The sequence below is a fragment of the Mandrillus leucophaeus genome, unplaced genomic scaffold, assembly GCF_000951045.1.
Source record: "Mandrillus leucophaeus isolate KB7577 unplaced genomic scaffold, Mleu.le_1.0 Scaffold12, whole genome shotgun sequence".
Taxonomy (NCBI): Eukaryota; Metazoa; Chordata; class Mammalia; order Primates; family Cercopithecidae; genus Mandrillus; species Mandrillus leucophaeus.
Window position 1 is genome coordinate 3,929,459 of NW_012100320.1, and position 19,440 is coordinate 3,948,898.

At 46.5% G+C, this 19,440-nt stretch overlaps 1 protein-coding gene across 2 annotated transcripts in view; it reads left to right on the forward strand.

The window, feature by feature from the left end:
* SLC24A1 (solute carrier family 24 (sodium/potassium/calcium exchanger), member 1) overlaps positions 1-19,440 on the forward strand; it is a 45,049-nt gene that overhangs the window by 11,684 nt on the left and 13,925 nt on the right. For both annotated transcript variants that reach the window (XM_011968249.1, XM_011968241.1), the window contains 3 exons: positions 1,291-3,303; positions 15,483-15,536; positions 16,946-17,054. In XM_011968249.1, the coding sequence (XP_011823639.1) occupies positions 1,414-3,303; positions 15,483-15,536; positions 16,946-17,054 (2,053 nt within the window). In that variant the 5' untranslated portion in view covers positions 1,291-1,413. The remainder of the gene's footprint in view (positions 1-1,290; positions 3,304-15,482; positions 15,537-16,945; positions 17,055-19,440) is intronic.

Consider the following 19,440-nt stretch of genomic DNA (forward strand, 5'->3'; position numbering starts at 1 on the left):
GACCTCAAGTGATCTGCCCGCCTCAGCCTCCCAAAGTGCTGGGATTCCAGGCGTGAGCCACCATGCCTGGCCTGTTCAATGCTTTTTATATGTTTTTACTCTCTCAACATTCCTGTGACACTGTTATTATTCATATTCTAATTTAATTTAAATTAAATTAAAAATATTATAACATGCACATGATAAAAAGGTCAAACTAACAGACTATACAGTGAAAATAAGTCACCTTCTGACCTTTGATCCTCAGTTTCCCTTCCCCAATTGTCCTTCCAGAGATTATATTTGCATAACCAATATATATGTTATGCCCATTTCACAGATGAGGCACCAAGGCTCAGCCTGTCCAGGATGACACAGCTGGTAAGCAGCAGAACAGGGAGTCTAGGCTTTCAACTCCATTTCCCATGATCCTCCCACCATGCTGTATTCTCTGGGAAGCTCTATAACATTAACTTTTAAGCTTTGCCCACTCTGGATGGTGGAATTGTTTTAAGTCAGTCCAAAAAAATACATGGAGCCTTAATGTCCCTGGCAATGCCCTCCACTACTGCCTCTTTTTGTCTATAGCTTAAAGCCATATCTCCCTACCTCCTTCCTGCCTTTTTTTTTTTTTTTTTTTTTTGAGACGGAGTCTCGCTCTACCGCTCAGGCTGGAGTGCAGTGGCCGGATCTCAGCTCACTGCAAGCTCCGCCTCCCGGGTTCACGCCATTCTCCTGCCTCAGCCTCCGGAGTAGTTGGAACTACAGGCGCCCACCACCGCACCCGGCTAGTTTTTTGTATTTTTTTTAGTAGAGACGGGGTTTCACCGTGTTAGCCAGGATGGTCTCGATCTCCTGACCTCGTGATCCGCCCGTCTCGGCCTCCCAAAGTGCTGGAATTACAGACTTGAGCCACCGCGCCCGGCCCTTCCTGCCTTTGATAAGGTGAGACCTGTGGCCTGGCACCAGCTATGGATGACTGAGCTCCCAGCATCTTAGGCTTGGACCTGAAGAGTACTGGCAGATCTTTTGCTGAGAGCCCAGGGAGACTCCATAGAGCACTCAGGCCCCAGCTCAGGAACCTAGGCTGCTGGCAGGCCTACATAGTACAGAGGCCCCCTAGGTACTCTTTCTCTTAAGAGTAGGCATTTTCCTCTGGAGCAGGGGACAGGAGTAGTTTACTCTTGCAAAGACCCCATGCATTATACTTTTGTGTTCCTGGGGCTTCTATTATCACTTTTTTCCATATGAGGCTGTTATGGATCCCAGATCTCCTCCTAGTGGTAAATAATCTCTTTTTCTACCATCTAGGTTTGTGGATACCCCCTGGCTGGGCTTCATGGAGAAATCTCTGATCACCAACCTGAATCCCAGAGTAGCCTCCATCTTAGGACAGAATGAGAGGCCTTCTGTAACCAGATATAACTGGCCAGCATGGGGAAATTGATCAGGATGGGGCCGCAAGATAGGCGGTTACTCCGGACAAAGCGGCTTCCTTGGAGTCGCCTCCTCTTCCTACTGGGAATGTTGATCATCAGTTCTACCTACCAGCACCTTAGAGGACCCCGGGGCCTTTCCTCATTGTGGGCAGCAGTCTCTTCTCATCAGCCTGTAAAACTGGCCAGCCGGGACCTCCCCAGTGAAGAGATGATGATGGTGAGCAGCAACCCTCCAAAACCTAACTCTGAAATGGGGGGCGAGATGCTGGTACCCCAAGCCTCAGTGGGCAGTGATGAAGCAACACTGAGCGTGACAGTGGAGAATATTCCCGATATTCCTAAAAGGACAGCCAAGATGATCCCAACAACAACCAAGAATAATTATAGCCCAACAGCAGCAGGTACAGAAAGAAGGAAGGAAGACACCCCAACGTCCAGCAGAACACTGACTTACTACACCTCAACTTCAAGCAGACAAATAGTAAAAAAGTATACCCCAACACCCACAGGAGAAATGAAGAGCTACAGCCCAACTCAAGTCAGGGAAAAGGTGAAGTATACTCCTTCCCCACGTGGTAGAAGAGTAGGCACTTACGCTTCATCCACATTCATGACAACGGAAACAAGCCATGCGATCACCCCCAGAACAACAGTGAAGGACAGTGACATTACAACAACCTATAAAATACTGGAAACCAACTCTCTTAAGAGAATAATGGAGGAAACCACCCCAACCACTCTGAAGGGAATGGTTGATAGCACCCCAACTTTTCTGACACATGAGGTAGAAACAAACGTCTTGACTTCTCCAAGGAGCATCGTGGAAAAAAACAATCTGTCTCCCCCCAGAAGAGTGGAAAGTAACAGCTCAGCCCATCCCTCGGGGTTAGTGGGAAAGAACAACCTGAAGACTCCCCAGGGAACAGTCCTGACGCATACCCCAGCCACCTCTGAGGGGCAGGTGACAATAAGCACCATGACAGGCAGCAACCCATCAGAAACCAAAGCCTTCACTGCTGCCTGGAGTGTTAGGAATCCCTCACTGAGGACCAGTGTGTCAGCCATCGAAACAGCCCCAACCACAGTCTGGAGGCTGGCAAAGAAACCTTACACAGCACCCAGCACCTCAACAACCCCCACAGTCAGGGCAAAGCCGACCACGCAGGTCCATCACTGTGTGGTTGTGAAGCCAACCCCAGCCATGCCCACCACTCCCTCCCCAAGCCTCACAACGGCCCTGCTCCCAGAGGAGCTCAGTCCCAGTCCCTCAGTGCTGCCTCCCATCTTGCCAGACCTCCCCCCGAAGGGAGAGTACCCCCCAGATCTGTTCAGTGTGGAGGAGCGGCGGCAGGGCTGGGTGGTCCTGCACATTTTTGGCATGATGTATGTGTTTGTGGCCTTGGCCATTGTTTGCGATGAGTACTTCGTTCCAGCCCTAGGTGTCATCACAGACAAGCTGCAGATCTCCGAGGATGTGGCAGGCGCCACATTCATGGCTGCTGGAGGCTCTGCTCCTGAGCTCTTCACCTCCCTCATCGGTGTCTTCATTTCCCACAGCAACGTGGGCATCGGTACCATTGTGGGCTCTGCTGTGTTCAACATTCTCTTTGTCATTGGCACTTGTTCCCTCTTCTCCCGAGAGATCCTCAACCTCACCTGGTGGCCCTTATTCCGTGATGTCTCCTTCTACATCCTTGACCTGATAATGCTCATCCTCTTCTTCCTGGACAGCCTTATTGCCTGGTGGGAGAGCCTGCTGCTGCTGCTGGCCTATGCCTTCTATGTGTTCACCATGAAGTGGAACAAGCAAATCGAGGCCTGGGTGAAGGAGCAGCTCAGCAGGAGGCCAGCGGCTAAGGTCATGGCCTTAGGAGACCTCAGCAAGGTAAGGACAAATTGGCTCAGGCTTCTCTAGCCCCTTTGACATGAAAGGATGTGGCGAAGCCAGGACCTGAAGAGAAGGTGCTGGATCAGACCTCAAGAGATGAATGCTCTGGTTCCCTTACTATTTATTCAACATTTATAGAGTACCTATTCTCTGCCAGGCACTGTGCTGGGGCCTTTGTAGCCATGACATTGGCTCAACCCTTAATCACCCTATAAACTGGTCATATTATGATCCCCATTTGCAGGAGAGGAAACTGAAGCCTAAAGACGTTAAACCACATGTTCAAGGTCACACCGCAAATAGGCAGTGGAACCAAGATTTGAGCTCGGGTTGGTATGACCAGGTGTTTGGAAATGACATTTGAGTTGGGCTTTGGAGAATGTCCAAGAAGATGCCAGGCGAGGAAAAATGATAATCTCTTCCATGTACATGGCGTTCAGGGTTTAGCTAGCACCCTCATTTTCATTTAATCCCGTTAGCTCACATTCCAGACTTGGATGGGGTCTGAGAAGGGGGAAGCTTTTATATTTCTGTTTTGTTCTGAAAATATTAGAAAAGATGGGAGCTCTGTTCATCCACTGACAAGCTAGTCCTGGGGGCAGAGCCCCTCACTCTGTGCGCATTGGAGACCAGACACCAGGAGCACCAATCCTAGGGCTTTCTCCTGACCCATGAGTTCCTTTCCAAGAACTTCTCTGCTCACTTGAGGGACCTTCTTGTTAAATTCATTGGATGATTCAATAACCTGGAAGATGATTAATTGCAGAAGTGATCTCTGAAAATTCATTCCAAAATTTTTTGGGTTTTTTGGGTTGGGAGTAACTGGGACTACAGGCACATACCACCACACCCGGATCATTCCAAGTTTTTTGTTCCTTGAGACTCTAAAGTGAGGGTACCTTAGCGAACACAGACCCTACTTCTCTCCTGCTCCTAAAGAGTGAGTTTGGGTAAGGGTTGGCTCACAGCCTGCCTATTCCAGGTCTCAGAGAAGCTGCTGGTGTGAGCAGAATTTTGCATGCGGAGTGGAAGGACTTAGCTACTTAATCCAGAGCAGTTTTGATGAGTGAGCAGGATGGAGACCAAACTCAGCAATGTGTCTGTGAGATATGTGAGGCAAGGGAGATTAAATGCACTTCCTTTAGACTTTTTAGATAACATGTTGTTCTGGCCAAAGCATGGAACAGAGAGCCAGGAAACCTGGGTTCTAATCTGATTCTGCCTCTAATGAATTGTGTGACCATAGACAGGTCCTTTGCCCTCTCTAGGAGAAATGATAGAATCCAACTAATCGCTGAAAGGTCCTGTCTAACTCTAGCATTCTATGATAATGTCCCATGTCCAAGTGAGTTCAGTTCTGTCAGGACCCAACGCAATGGTTATGTGTCTGATCTGGTCAATTGAGCTTCTATTGTGTCATTTGCAGATGGTCCAAAAAGGAAATATCCCGCCCAGGGTCATACAACTAGCAGGTATCAGAACTGGAACAGGAACCCAGTCTTCTAACTCCCCATTCAGTGCTATTTCCCACCAGACTATCCTCCATGAAGCCAAAGACTTCAAAAAGAAAGAGAGGCTTAGAGCATTACAGAATTTAATACAAGGAAACAGGAACCTCTCTCCTAATGCAGTTCTTAGGGCAGGCCTTGCTAAGTTCTCAGGGGTGGCCATGAAGTCCTGGTATTCTCCTCTGAAGAAAATGCCTAATACTTTGGTGTACAACAGGCCAGCAGTTTCCAAAGTGCCTCTGACTTGCTTCCTAGTCCCTCATAATAATTCTGCTTTTATTGAGTCTCCACAAACTCTGAACTTTCCATTTGATCTGAGTTAGACCATCAAAGAAAAGCTTGCGGGACAAATGAAGCATAATCTTGATTTCAAAAGAGAATACATAACCTACTGAAGGGACTCTTCGAGGGCTTTAGTAGCAACTCCTTGCCAATTAGTAAGCACAGGGATGATTACATCTCTGTTCTTATTTGTCAAAATAGATTCAGTATGAATTTTTTTTTTTTAAGAGACAGGGTCTTGTTCTGTTGCCCAGGCTGGAGTAGACTGGTGCACTCATAGCTCACTGCAGCCTAGAACTCCTGGGCTCAAGCAGTCCCCACCTCAGCCTCCCTAGTAGCTGGGATGTGCCACCATGCCTAGCTAATTTTTAATATTTTGTAGAGATGGGCGCCTCACCATGTTGCCCAGGCTGGTCTTAAACTCCTGGTCTTAAGTGATCCTCCTGCCTCAGCTTCCCAAATTGCTGAAATTACAGTCATGAACCACCATACCTGGCCTCTTTAGCATTTTTTAAATGTCATCACCCCTTCAAGGATGCCTTATTTCCCTTTAGCCAGATCATAAGTCTGGTCACATCAGGCTTATCACTGCCACTAGATGGGGCACTAATTTTTGTACCTCCTAAAGGGCCAAGCCCAGTGTCTTGTTCTTAGAAGAAGTTCCGTAAGTATTTAGTTCATTTTCCTCAGGTAATCCCAAAAGTTCCAGAACTCGAGTTTAGTGAGACAAAGGAGTCAGGGGTTGAGAATGCATGCTTACAGAGAGCCTATTCCATACATACATTGTCTTAACAATTTCTCATAAAACCATACAAGGAATAGATTACCTTCATCTTGCAGATGAGGAAACTGAGGCTCAGAGAGGATAATTAACTCAGCCAAAGTTACACAGCTACTTGGTGATCCCTACCATTGATCAGGAATCAGTATATTTGGGTTTTAAGCCATGTTCCACTGCTGACTATTCCTGTTACCCTGGGCAAGTCAATGCAATACAACAAACCATTATTATTAAGTTAAATGAAAGCCAGTGTGGGAAATAAAAAGATTGTATCCAGTAGAAGGGACAAGCCTAGAGAAAATTAACTGCAGTGAAGTGAACCCTGGGCAAAATGCTACAAAGTTACTTTGCTTTTCAAACAGGCCTTAGGTTCCTCATCTGTAAAGTGAATGGATGAGCTATGCAGAAGTTGGCAAACTTTTTCTGTAAAAGTCCAGACAGTAAATATTTTAGGATTTGCAAGCCATATAGTCTCTGTCAAAGCTACTGAACTCTGTCCTTGTAGTGTGAAAGCAGCTACAGATAATAAATAAACTAATTGGAATGGCCACATGGTATTTTACAAAGAGCAACATATTTGCAGGTATTCTTCTTCCTGAGCAACTTGGAAACACAATCAGCAGAGAACAATCCATTTTATTACTGGATATTCACCCACCTGATAGCTGTTGAATTTCTGAGCTCAACAGCTCAGAATCTGAGGATCTTTCACTTTACTGTTTATTCTGCCCTGATTATCTAGAATAAGGATAAAGGTGTTTTAGGAGTGATTCTAATCAGAATTTACTTAAGAATATTTCCAGAAAAAAATAAAGGACTTAGCATCGAACATAGACATATAGTAAGTATTTTAGAGTCTCACTGTTGACACTGGCTGAAAAAAATTCAAAGCTAAAAATATTTTGGACAATATTGTCAGATTGACATATATTGGTTTGAGGATACCTTTTATGACCCCAATAAGGAAATGGTAAATGTTTGCATAGTTATCAACACAGTCTAATTCTGAGCACAGGCTCTCTCTCTGAAACTTAGTTTTCAAGTATACTTGGTTTTGAAGCTCTCAGTGTATTTGTTCTGGCCAAAAATGATAAATCTCTGACATGCCTTGACCATGCATAGTCACGGAAAGCCAACAGACAGCAAAGCGGAGGCACTAGGCTGGCTGAAAAGCCTTATTGGTATTTGAAGGACAGCAGGGGCCCTTCTTCATACTTGACTAGATTAGCCAGGAAGCACCAGCCATCTGCATGAGGTGTATGATTAGCAAGACAGTCCTGTGGAAAGCCGATGGCAAAAAGGGATGCAAAGCAGAGAAAAGAGCCTAGTTGGGGCTCCTTTGAAAGCTCCATACCCACACTCTTCCCTCTAGAATACTCCTGGGGAAAAGTCTGCCATTCTCTCCTAAATGCACTCGGGGCTATTTTCATCCTGGAAACACTTATTTATTTATTTTTGAGACAAGGTCTTGCTCTCTCGCCCAGGCTGGAGTGCAGTGGCACAAGCACGACTCACTACAGCCTTGACCTCCCAGACTCAGGCAATCTCCCTCCTCAGCCTCCTGAGTAGCTGGGACTACATGTGCATGCCACCACACCCAGCTAATTTCAAAAACTTTTTGTAGAGAGGGTAGGGTGTGGGGAGGATCTGGGGGTGTGTCTCGCTATGTTACTCAGGTTGGTCTCAAACTCCTGGCTTCAAGCAGTCCTCTCACCTTGACCTCCCAAAGTGCTGGGATTACAGGTGTGAGCCACCGCACCGGGTCCCTGGCAGGATTTTAAAAATTAAACCAATCAACAAGACCTCAAGCAGACAAACCTGCTACCTGTTTAGGGACTGGTCCTCCCCTTTCTTATCAGGGTTGGCATTTATCCTAAGGGCTTCTATCAGTGACCTGTAGAGCCAGCTACCTGCTTTCGAGGCAAGGGGCTGTGTGCAGGAAGCAGCTGGAACTCACTGTGCTGCCAAAGGGCCCACCCTAGCCTGGGCTGAGGGGTTCCCTTCTTCGACTCTTTGAATAATAATCAGCTTCCCTCAAATTGTCAGGAAAAGATGCTAGAGTAGAATGCTCAATTTTAGGGTTTCTCTTCATAAAATTTTCTTAATCTTTTGACCAGGAGCGGTGGCTCACGGCTGTAATCCCAGCACTTTGGGAGGCCGAGGTGGGTGGATCACGTGAGGCCAGGAGTTCAAGACCAGCCTGGCCAACAAGGTGAAACCTCATCTCTACTAAAAATACAAAAATTTGCTGGGCATGGTGGCACACACCTGTAATTGCAGTTTCTTGGGAGGTTGAGGCAGGAGAATTGCTGGAACCCAGGAGGCGCAAATTGCAGTGAGCTGAGGTCATGCCACTACACTCCGATCTGGGCAACAGAGCAAGACTGTGTCTCAAAACAAAACAAAACCAAAACCTAACCACAATATTTAAAAAAAAATCTTAAGCTTTCGATGTTCACCTGCTAGTGGGTGCTAGCAGATGACAAAATGGATGCATAAGAAACAAATATTAACAGAAAAACTCAAACATCTGATCACATCTAGTTTAACAGTTTGTTGTTTTCATGGATATGTGTAAGCTTGTAGTTGAGATTTTACATGCGTTACAGTAATATTTTCTCCTAGTGCATGTGATGGGATTCAATATGAAACTAGATATTCATGGTGTTCTACAGAGAACAGCATAATGTCTAGATGCTCTGCCACCTGAATTGGAAATACACAGCCAACAGAATTTTTTTTAGTGTGAGGGAGTGGACATATGGATGATAAACAAGTAAAATAAACTAAGATGTTAATTTCAGCATATGACAAATGCTGTAAAGGAAATAAACACGGCAAGTAATAGAGAGTGATTGTAAATAATAGTGGGCCCCCTTTAGTGAGGGAGAGTGGGGGAGGTCTCTTGGAGGATAATTTCAAATAGAGATCTGCAGAATGAGAAGGGAAACCACCCCATGGCCTTTGACAAGAATTTCTGGAAGGGGGAACAGCATTTGCAAAAGCTCAGAGCTGGAAAAGAGAGCTTGGCACATTAGAGGAAAGAATAAAGGCCAGTGTGGTTAGTAATAGGGAGAGGGGTTCAGAATACCACTGGAGAAGAGGGTGGGAGCTATTAGTTTGGTGCAAAAGTAATCGTGGTTTTTGCCATTACTTTTGCTTTTAATGGCAAAAATCGCGATTACTTTTGCATCAGATTATTATTCTGTGCATCAGATACAGAGTTTGGATTTTATTTTATTTTTATTTTTGAGACAAAGTCTCACTCTGTCGCCAGGCTGGAGTGCAGTGGCGCAATCTCGGCTCATTGCAACCTCCACCTCCTGGGTTCAAGCGATTCTCCTGCCTCAGCCTCCCAAGTAGCTGGGGTTACAGGTGCACGCCACCACACCCAGCTAATTTTTGTATTTTTAGTAGAGACGGGGGTTTCACTATGTTGGCCAGGATGGTCTTGATCTCTTGACTTTGTGATCTGCCCGCCTTGGCCTCCCAAAGTGCTGGGATTACAGGTGTGAGCCATCACACCCAGCCTGGATTTTATTTCAAGCTCAACAGGTGAATGAAGTAATGAGAGTCCGCCCTAGCTGCTGAGTAGAGAATGAATTGTAGGTGTGCAAGAGTGGAAGCAGGGAGTCCAGTTAGGAGGCTGTTGTGGGCTGTTTATATGTGTATGTATTTGTGAATGTTTTAAGACAGAATTATCTGGACTTGGTGTGAAGTGGATATGGAGGATGAGAGAATCAGGAAAATCAAGGATGCTGCTGATCTTTTTGGCTTGAGCAGCAGGGTGGATGGTAGTGCCATCCACTGAGAAAGAATAATAAGTTTAGGGAGACTCAAGAGTTCCCACTTTGGAATAGTGAGTTTGGGTGCTTAGGTCACTTCCAAGTGGATATATCTGGGAGGCAGTGGCACAAATGAGTCTGACGCCCAGGAACAAAGTCTGGGCTGGAAACAGAAAACTGTGAATCACCAACGAATGTATGATAATTAAAATCAAGAATTGGCTGATGCTAATCTGAAAGAGAGATAGTCTGGTAGTAATCCCTGAAGAACCCCAACATTCATTCAGCAAACATTCATTGAACATCTTTGTATGAGGCCTGTGATAGGTCTGGCCTGTGATAGGTCTGAATAAAGCACAGTTCCAGCTCTCAAGGAGCTTAGTCTAATGGAGGAGGTGGAGTTAGTCTAGGTTTTGTGGGGCCCGATACTCACTAAGAAAAAGAATATAAAACTATTGCCACAAAATTAGGTGCAGGCCTTGGAAGGGATTTGTGTAGGAGAGTGATGAGCCCTGAAGCTTAAGCTTCATCATCTCCATGGTAAATCCTTCTCAGTGGGAAAGGCAGATAAGTCAAGCAGTAGTTTACACTGTCATGTGTAATGGTATAGGTAAATGCTGAGGGATTTAGTACTGCAGAGGGCCGACATCTCAACAGACCAGAGGGTCAGGGAAGGCTTCCTAGGGGCGGGGATACTTAGGTGAATCTTGAAGGACAAGCAGGAATTCACTGGCTATAGAAGGGCTAGGGAGTCTCGTAGGCATGTGCAAAAACCAGAGAAATGAGAGGGCAAGAAGAGACTGTAGCCACCAGCTGCATACAGCTGTTGAGCCCTGGAAATGCAGCTAGTCCGATTCGTGATGTGCTATGAGTTTAATATATACACTGGGTTTCAAAGGCTTAGTCTGAAAAAATGGATGTAAAACACCCCAATATTTGTAATATTAATTACATGTTGAAATTGTATTTCAGGCATATCAGATTAAAGTGTAATTATTAAAATTAATTTCATGGCAGGGCACAGTGCCTCACTCCTGTAATTCCAGCACTTTGGGAGGCTGAGGTGGGTGGATCATCTGAGGTCAGGAGTTTGACACCAGCCTGGTCAACATGGTGAAACCTCGTCTCTACTAAGAATACAAAAATTAGCCGGGTGTGGTAGCAGGCGCCTGTAATCCCAGCTACTCGGGAGGCTGAGGCAGGAGAATCGCTTGAACCGGGGAGGCAGAGGTTCCGGTGAGCCGAGATCTCGCCACTGCACTCCAGCCTGGGTGACAGAGTGAGACTCCGTCTAAAAAAGTAAAAAAAAGTAATTTCACTTGTTTCTTTTACTTTTAAAAAATGTGGCTACTAAAAAATTAAAATTACATATATGGCTTGCATTATATTTCTATTGGACAATACTGGACTGCAAGTAAGCAGGAGGCTGCGCTAAGTTAAGGAGTTTGGACTCTTACTGGGTGACAGTGGGGCTCCCAGTGTGTTGGGAGGGACATGATGTGCTTTGCTCAGAAACCCACTCTGGCTAAGGGGTGGTGAATGTACTGGAAGAGGAACAGATCAGAAGTCAGGAGGCTGTGCAGGACTGCAGGCAGGAGAGTGCAGAGACAAGGTGAAATGTGAGAACTCTCAGGAAGGAGGTCTGACAGCTAATTGGGTGTGGGCTGTGAGGGAGAGGGAGGAATTTGGGTAAACTTCTGGGTTTCCAGGATAGACAAATGGAGTGGATTGGGGTGTAATACTGTATTCAGTGAAGGGCTAAAGTGAAGTGTGTTCTATCTGAGAGAATCTGGGTGAAGGTAGGGCTCGGACAAGGGATTCAATAAATATTTGTTGAATAAATGTTTTTTAAAAATTTAAGACTAACATGTGTAGTTCAGGAAATGTGTTATGGATGATTGAGAAGAGGAATTGCTGTATCAGTGGGAAATAGCAAATGGAGGTCAGGAGGACAAGCCATCTAGGGGCTACCATGGTTTTCCACCTGAAGTTCCTATAAACAGCTGCAAAGGATCCCATTGCTCATCTTCAGCAAGAGGCATGAAGACATCCTCTTCTGTTGCCTCAGCCTCTTGCTAATTGTGAGGAGAAGAAAGTGGGGGTAACTGGGCTGAAGAAAGAGCAGGGAGAATGTTGTGATGTGAGAGGTGAATGTGTTCGTGAAAAGGGCATATTCAGAAAGCACCTACTTGCCAGTGCTGTTACTCATGAGTTCACTTATGAGTAACAGCACTGGCAAGTAGGTGCTTTCTGAATATGCCCTTTTCAACATCTCGCCACACCCAAATGTTGACGAACATTCATGTCCATTTGCCTGAAATGTCGAAATATGAAATAGAGCCACGAGGGAATATAGATTTGACCTCATTTCCTTATTCACGCTTGGGAAAATAAATGGGATTTAGTAAAACCAAATCAAAAGCACCAAAGAAAAAAAAAAAAGAAAAAACTGAAGGGAGATAAGATCAGGGTTCTAAACAAAAAGAAAAAAAAGAGAAGACAGGATTCTGTCACCATCTTTGTGAGTGTGGGTAAGTGATGGAATCATTCTACATCTCAGTTTTCTCATCTGGCAAAATAGCTACAATAATATGAGTGTTGTCTATTTCAGAGTTAGTCATATTAAATAAGAAAATGGATGTGAAAGACTTCAGAAAGTTAAAAGTGCATTCTGAAATTAGCCATGAATGATGAATCCTTAGAAAGGTATTTTGGCTTGAATAAATCTGAATGGCAGAGAAACCATTAGGGGTGTGCACCATGGGGCAAAGATCAGTCTCTCCTACCCCTCGGTGTACAGAACCTTTCACCCCAGAGTGTAGACAGGACCCTCACAGTTCTTTCTTTGCCTCTAAAGAGAATTCTTGGCCAGGCGCAGTGGCTCATGCCTGTAATCCCAGCACTTTGGGAGGCCGAGGCGGGTGGATCACTAGGTCAGGAGATCGAGACCATCCCGACCAATATGGTGAAACCCAGTCTCTACTAAAAATACAAAAATTAGCTGGGCCTGGTGGTGCGCACCTGTAGTCCCAGCTACTTGGGAGGCTGAGGCAGGAGAATCACTTGAACCCGGGAGGCAGAGGTTGCAGTGAGCCGAGATCGTGCCACTGCACTGCAGCCTGGCGACAAAGTGAGACTCTGACTCAAAAAAGAAAAAAGAAAGATAACTCTTTGGGTGAGGGTTAGATGTGAGAAATAGTGAGATGGCTGGGCCAATGGGGTCAGTGCTGTAGCCTCTTATATCCCAGTTAACTTATAGGCGTGTCATGAAAGAGTTGAGGGGATTTCTTAAAATGCACAGTGCCCCCTTCATATGCAGATTTGTTGTTTATACTCTGTTTCATTCATTTTTATGTTCATTCATTCATTTAGCAATGTGTATTCAAGCATTCAAACCTCCCCCAATCCTTCAAAGCTTACTCAAATTCTACCTACTTCAGAAAGCTTCCTTGCCCATCCTAGCATAGCACCTATCTATGCCTTTTATTTCAGGAACCACATTCTTCTTTGTCGTGCATCTGTGTTATCACTGGCCTCAATTTCTTTCTGGACACAGAATCCATGTCCTAAGCATCTTTGTATCCCTAAAGCCACCAGAATAGCACCATATAAATAGTATAGCAGGTTCTCAGTAAATAAGAACTGAATGAATGAATAAGTTGAAGGGATGGGTGAGTGGCCCTAGATCAAGCAGTATTTTCTGTATTTTCTGAGCTGAACAAAGAAGGGAGTGCAGCAAGTTCAGTTCTTGTTTAGCCATGGAGGTTGGTGGGGTGAGGGAAGCAATGAGAAGGTAAAGACGATTGCTGAGGGCAGCCATTTGTGATCCTGCTACTTAAAGATAACACTAAAGGCTGGATGTGCTGGCTCACACCTGTGATCCCATCACTTTGTGGGGGTGAAGCAGGAGGACTGCTTGACCCCAGGAGTTTGAGACCAGCCTGGACAGCATAGAGAGACCCAGTCTCTACAAAAAAACAAAAAAAGTAGCCAGTCACTCACACCTGTAATACCAGCATTTTGGAAGGCAGACGTGGGTGAGTCACTTGAGCACAGTTTGAGACCAGCTTGGGCAACATGGTGAAACCCCATCTCTACAAAAAATACAAAAACTAGCCAGGTGTCATAGTACATGCCTGTAGTCCCAGCTACTTGGGGGGCTGAGGTGGGAAGATGGCTTGAGCCCAAGAGGTCAAGGCCACAATGAGCCATGATCGTGCTACTCCACTCCAGCCTGGGCAACAGAGCAAAACTCTGTAAAAAAATAATGAGGCTGAGCGCAGTGGCTCATGCCTGTAATCCCAGCACTTTGGGAGGCCAAGGCGGGTGGATCAACTGAGGTCAGGAGTTCAATACCAGCCTGGCCAACATGGTGAAACCCCATCTCTACTAAAAATACAAAATTTAGCCGGGTATGGTGGCAAACATCTGTGATCCCAGCTACTTGGGAGGCTGAGGTAGGAGAATCGCTTGAACCCAGGAGGGGAGGTTGCAGTGAGGTGATATTGCACCACTGCACTCCAGCCTGGGTGATAGAGACTCCATCTCAAAATAATAATAATAATAATAATAATAATAACAACAATAATAAAACAAAAGCACTAAAGGTCACTTGGGAGTGTCTACTCATTCAGGTCACCTTTACTGAGTACCTCCTGTGCTCAGTAAGACACTGTGCCACAAGGAAGGGAAACAGAGATGACTGTAAGTTCATTACATGGCAAAAAAAAAAAAAAAGGTAGAGTCTACATGTAGCTGGTAGACAATTCATGCAGTGAAAAGTTAAACAGCACTTTTTTTTGAAAAAAGTTCAAATAGTATTACAAGGCTGTGAGTGTAAAGTGGCAAGCCAGTGGTTCAGACAGTAAATACATAGGCTTAATGCTTCTTCATCTTAGATTGTCTAGGGTTATCCCGCTTCCCAGCTGGCTGCCCCATAGCTTTCCCAAAACACTAGCACTTACCTGAGCACACAGCTGATTTTAGTATCACAGAATGTGCTCACTGTTATACAGCTTTCCAGGAGAGAAGTATTGTAGTAAGCTGAAGGGAGGGTGGGAGGGGGCATGGAAAGGGCATTTGGGAAAGCTTCATACAAGAACTCACCCTGAATTTTATAAAAAATGGATAAGATTTGAGTAGAAAGAAAGGAACGGAGAAGGCATTTTAGGCAGGAGGAAAAGGCATGAACAAGGGAACAAGAGTTAGAATAGATTAAGTGTATTTAGAGGACAGTTAATTTTCATTTATTCATTCATTTAATAAATATTTATTGAGCTCTTGCTAAGTGCTGGGCAGTGTTCTCATGCTGGCCACACAGTGGTGAATAAAATTGTCTACCTTCAAGATGCTAGTGGGGCGGTTGACTTATTTCCCCAAATAAATTGGGGAAAGTGCTGTGAAGGAAAAGAACAGGGGTCTATAAAAGAATTATACATGGCTTCCCAGAGGAAGGTGACACTTAAGTGAAGACCAGAAGCCTGAGGAGGGAAAAAGCATTATGGATGGGGGGCGAGGGGCCCTGTGATGAGGGTTTTGAGGTGGATGAAGAGGATGGCACATTTCAGAAACCCAAAGACAGCTGGTGCCACTGGACTATGGTGAGTGGACACATTCGACTAGGGGTACTGCATTGCAGAGTGAAGCCAGATTATAGAAGGTCAGACTGGAGGGATGGACCATGTTGAAACATTTTCTGAGACCAGGTTATCTCTGAGTGCGTTTCTGTATTTCAACCTGAGGACTTTCATGGAGAGAGGGATGTAGGGAGAAAGTGAGGGTCTCGCCACAACATCTTGTGACTCCTCTCCCTGTTTGCAGCCGGGCGATGGGGCCATTGCGGTGGATGAGCTACAGGATAACAAGAAGCTGAAGGTGGGTGCTGTGTGGAGTCTGCACAGTGGAGACACTGCAGGGTCTCAGTGGATGGTCACAGACCCGGGGTATTGGGGCCCTGAGCTGGGGACCCTGTCTGTGCTCAGGCCTAGGAAGCTCCTGGGAGCGCTGCCAGGGTGAGGCAAGGGAGGAGAGGGCTCCTTTTCTGAGAACTCTCACCGCTAGATGGCCTTTGAGGAGGTGCTAGTTGGGAGCTAAGTCTGAAATGTTATAGTCCGCTCTGCCATTAGCTTGCTGTGTGACCTTGGGCTTCAGATTCTGCATCTGTAAAATGACTGGACTAGATGAATTCAGGTCTGAGTGTACAGCCCAATACTGTATGATTGATATAAAAGCCGGATTGCCTATGGCTTTGGAATGTCCCAGAACTAAGAGAAAGATAGCAGGGGAACTGGAGAGGGCAGGAGTCTGAGGTTTCTGAAAAACTGTGCCTTCGCTGTTTACAGACTATGAAGTATCTGCAAAGAATTATGGGGAACTTTGAAAGGAGTTCCAAACCTGAACCTAAAGAACCTCCCCCATCCAAAGAAAATCTCTAAACTTGTGGTGAAGTACTGTGGCACCACAGTCACTAGATGGCAGAAGAGTTCAGATCAGAGGGATGAGGGGGAAGAAAGGAGGGAGAAAGAAGAGGAGGAGGGAGGGAGGACTGCGCAAGTGTGGAAGCATTGTCTTTGGATGTTCCATTGTAAATCAGATGATATTTCTATATGTGTCACTATGAATAAGGGTCACATCTGTGTCTGTACAGTATCGGTGTGTGTGTATGTGTATACCTGTGAGGGTCTCTGAGCACGTGGGCAGAAAAGAAACAAACAAACTGAACTGGGAATCAGAAGACCACAGAAGACCTGGGTACCAGTCTGACTCTTTTATTTACTTCCCGCATGACCTTGGCTTAGGCACCTAGCTTCTTTGAGTTTTCCTTGCCCTTTCCATAGATGGGGATCACAGCTTTGCTTATCTCTGGGAGTGGAGCAATGATAAAATGTGATCATATGGACTGTAAAGGGCTGTAGCCATGTGCAGTGGGTCTGTCTGTGTGGTGTGTGGGTGAGGGAGTGTTTCTGAGGGTGTACCTGCAGGGATGTGCAAACCCTTGGTAACATGATATCCCTAATATACCAGGTTGCTCCCTGTGGAGACCTTGGGAAATTATTCAGTATATAGAACAAAATAGTCCTGGAAGAGCTGAGGGGAGGCTGAGAAAGAAAGTAGTGTAACTCTCCTGGTTGGAGGTGGAGGAAGAGGGGAGGTCAGGATAAGGCATCTGTGCTTTCTCCCTGATTTTTATGGGAAAGAGGCAAGGTTAGTGATGCCCTCGTGTGGTTCCTCCCCTGGCTTGGACAGGGACCCACTGAGGCCTGTGCGGCTCTCCTCTTGCTCAGCTCCCGTCCTTGCTGACCCGAGGGAGCAGCTCGACCTCTCTGCACAACAGCACCATCCGCAGCACCATCTACCAGCTTATGCTCCACAGCCTGGACCCCCTGAGGGAAGGTAAGCGGCCTCTCCAGACCTGTGTGGTCTGCCCCATCCACTCCTTCCCTCCTGCAGCTGGAGACGAACTGGGACCTGAAAATCCGAGAGGCAGTGAGGAGGGGGTGGGAAGAGAGAATAAGCAGAGGAAAGTAGTAAAAGTCAGACAGTCTGGGAAAGAGGGTAGAGACCAAGACAGGGGACTCACCAAGAGAGGGCAACAAGGAACACAGAGGCTAAGGTCCTTAGGTATCCACATCCCACTTCCCTGCCTCTGTCCCTCCCTGTAAAATGCAGGCGTTAACCTGCAGTTAGGCTATGAGTACCGTGTGCTCTGCACAGGTTTGGGTTGGGGCTGCCCTATAAAGCCCACCGCCCAAGAGTCAGCCCTAGTGTTCCATGGAGAGTGTCTAGCCAGGCAGCTTGGCCCAGGCTGACTGGCCTGGGCTGCTTGTGGGGGCACCTCTTGTAGGGTCCCAAAGCCCAGAAGTTCTTAGTGGTACTTCCTTTTGCTTTATATTCAACTCTGGAGTCCTAGGAAACCTGCTACCTCCTCCCCAAGTCAGGAATCCCAAAGGACACCCTGGAAACTGCCAGCACCCTTTTAAGGGTGACGAAGGTAAGAGCAGGATCCAAAGTACAGTGGGGGCTGTTGTCCAATTTGACAAATGGTGGCAGTGGCTGAGATTCTCACTGTCCACCTTACCAAATCCTGCCTTCTGCTTCTCTTCCCCCAAGAACTGCCCCCAACCTGCATCTCAGACCCCTAAAGGGCACTCCTCAGCTACCCTCCTGCTCTCCTTGAGCTCCCCCATCTCTGGGGCTCTGGTGCAGAACCGGAACCCAGCCAGGAGGCCCATCAAGGAAAGGCTAGCCTTTGGGCAAAAGCCAAGGGCTTGGACTGCAGTTGGGCAGGAGGGCTGAGGGCTGAGCTGAATATGACACCACAGAATGATCCATTGAGTCCCAGGGAGCACTCTGACTGACCTTTCTGGCTCAAGGACAAATTTTGGGGGCTCAGAATTTTCTTTAGGCTCTGAAGTCCTTTTCAGAGACAATATTGGGTTGTCAGTTGTTTAAATAAAAAAAAAAAAAATACCAGCTAGACGCAGTGGCACACGCCTATAATCCTAGCATTTTTGGAGGCCAAGGGAGGTGGATTGCCTGAGCTCAGGAGTTCGAGACCAGCCTGGGCAACACGGTGAAACCTTGTCTCTAATAAAATACAAAAAAATTAGCCGGGCTTGGTGGCAGGCGCCTGTAATCCCAGCTGCTTGGGAGGCTGAGATAGGAGAATCGCTTGAACTCAGGAGGTGGAGGTTGTAGCGAGCCGAGATTGAGCCACTGCACTCCAGCCTAGGCTACAGAGTGAGACTCCATCTCAAACAAACAAACAAACAAACAAACAAACAAATAATTTTTAAAAAGGCTGGGCACAGTGGCTCACACCTGTAATCCCAGCACTTTGGGAGGCCAAGGTGGGTGGATCACGAGGTCAAGAAATCGAGACCATCCTGGGCAACATGGTAAAACCCTGCCTCTACTAAAAACACAAAGATTAGCTGGGCATGGTGGCACATACCTGTAGTCCCAGCTACTCGGGAGGCCGAGGCAGGAGAATCGCTTGAATCCGGGAGGCGGAGGTTGCAGTGAGCCGAGATCGTGCCACTGAGCTCTAGCCTGGGCGACAGAGTGAGACTCCATCTCTAAATAAATAAATAAATAAACCATACTGTGAAAAGCTGCATCAAAGACAAGTGATGAAACCTTCCTTAGGAATTCCTCAAGGTAAGAACAGAGGGAGAGAGAAAGGGAGAAAAAAATTAAGCTGCTAATGGAGCTGTTAGAAAAAAAGAGAGAGAAAAGAAAAAATAAAAAGCAATTCCTCAAGGTAAACCTCAGAAGACATTGTGAGAGAGGCCACCCCCAAATGTCAGCTCTAGAAAAATAGTACCTCGGGTTTGCAGAATGGAAGCTGCAGCCCCTGACAGCTTCTGGTGATGAATGTTGGGGGTGCTCTGGCCAGGGCCCCATGAGGAAAGCTGTATCTCTGGGTCATCAGTGGCTACTCCCAGAGGAATCACTGACTCTAGCAAAGTCTTGATGTAAAGACCTTCTCTTGGATGGGACTGGAGGGCCCCCAGCTGGGCACCTCCATGACCAACAGCCTCCAGCTGGCCTACTTGTCTTAACAGGATTACGTGATGTTCAGGCCAGGCTGAGGTCAGAGGAGACTGATGCTAAAGCGATGATCCGGCCATGCTGAGAGGGGAGAGGCATGTGAGGAAACGAGTGCCCAGGAGCCAGCAGCGATCATCCCAGGGAGGGCAAGCATGTTGCTACATTGTCTCCGAGTGTCTACCGGGCATGGAATGGCTCTCACAGTGCATGACTGCAGATGTCCTCT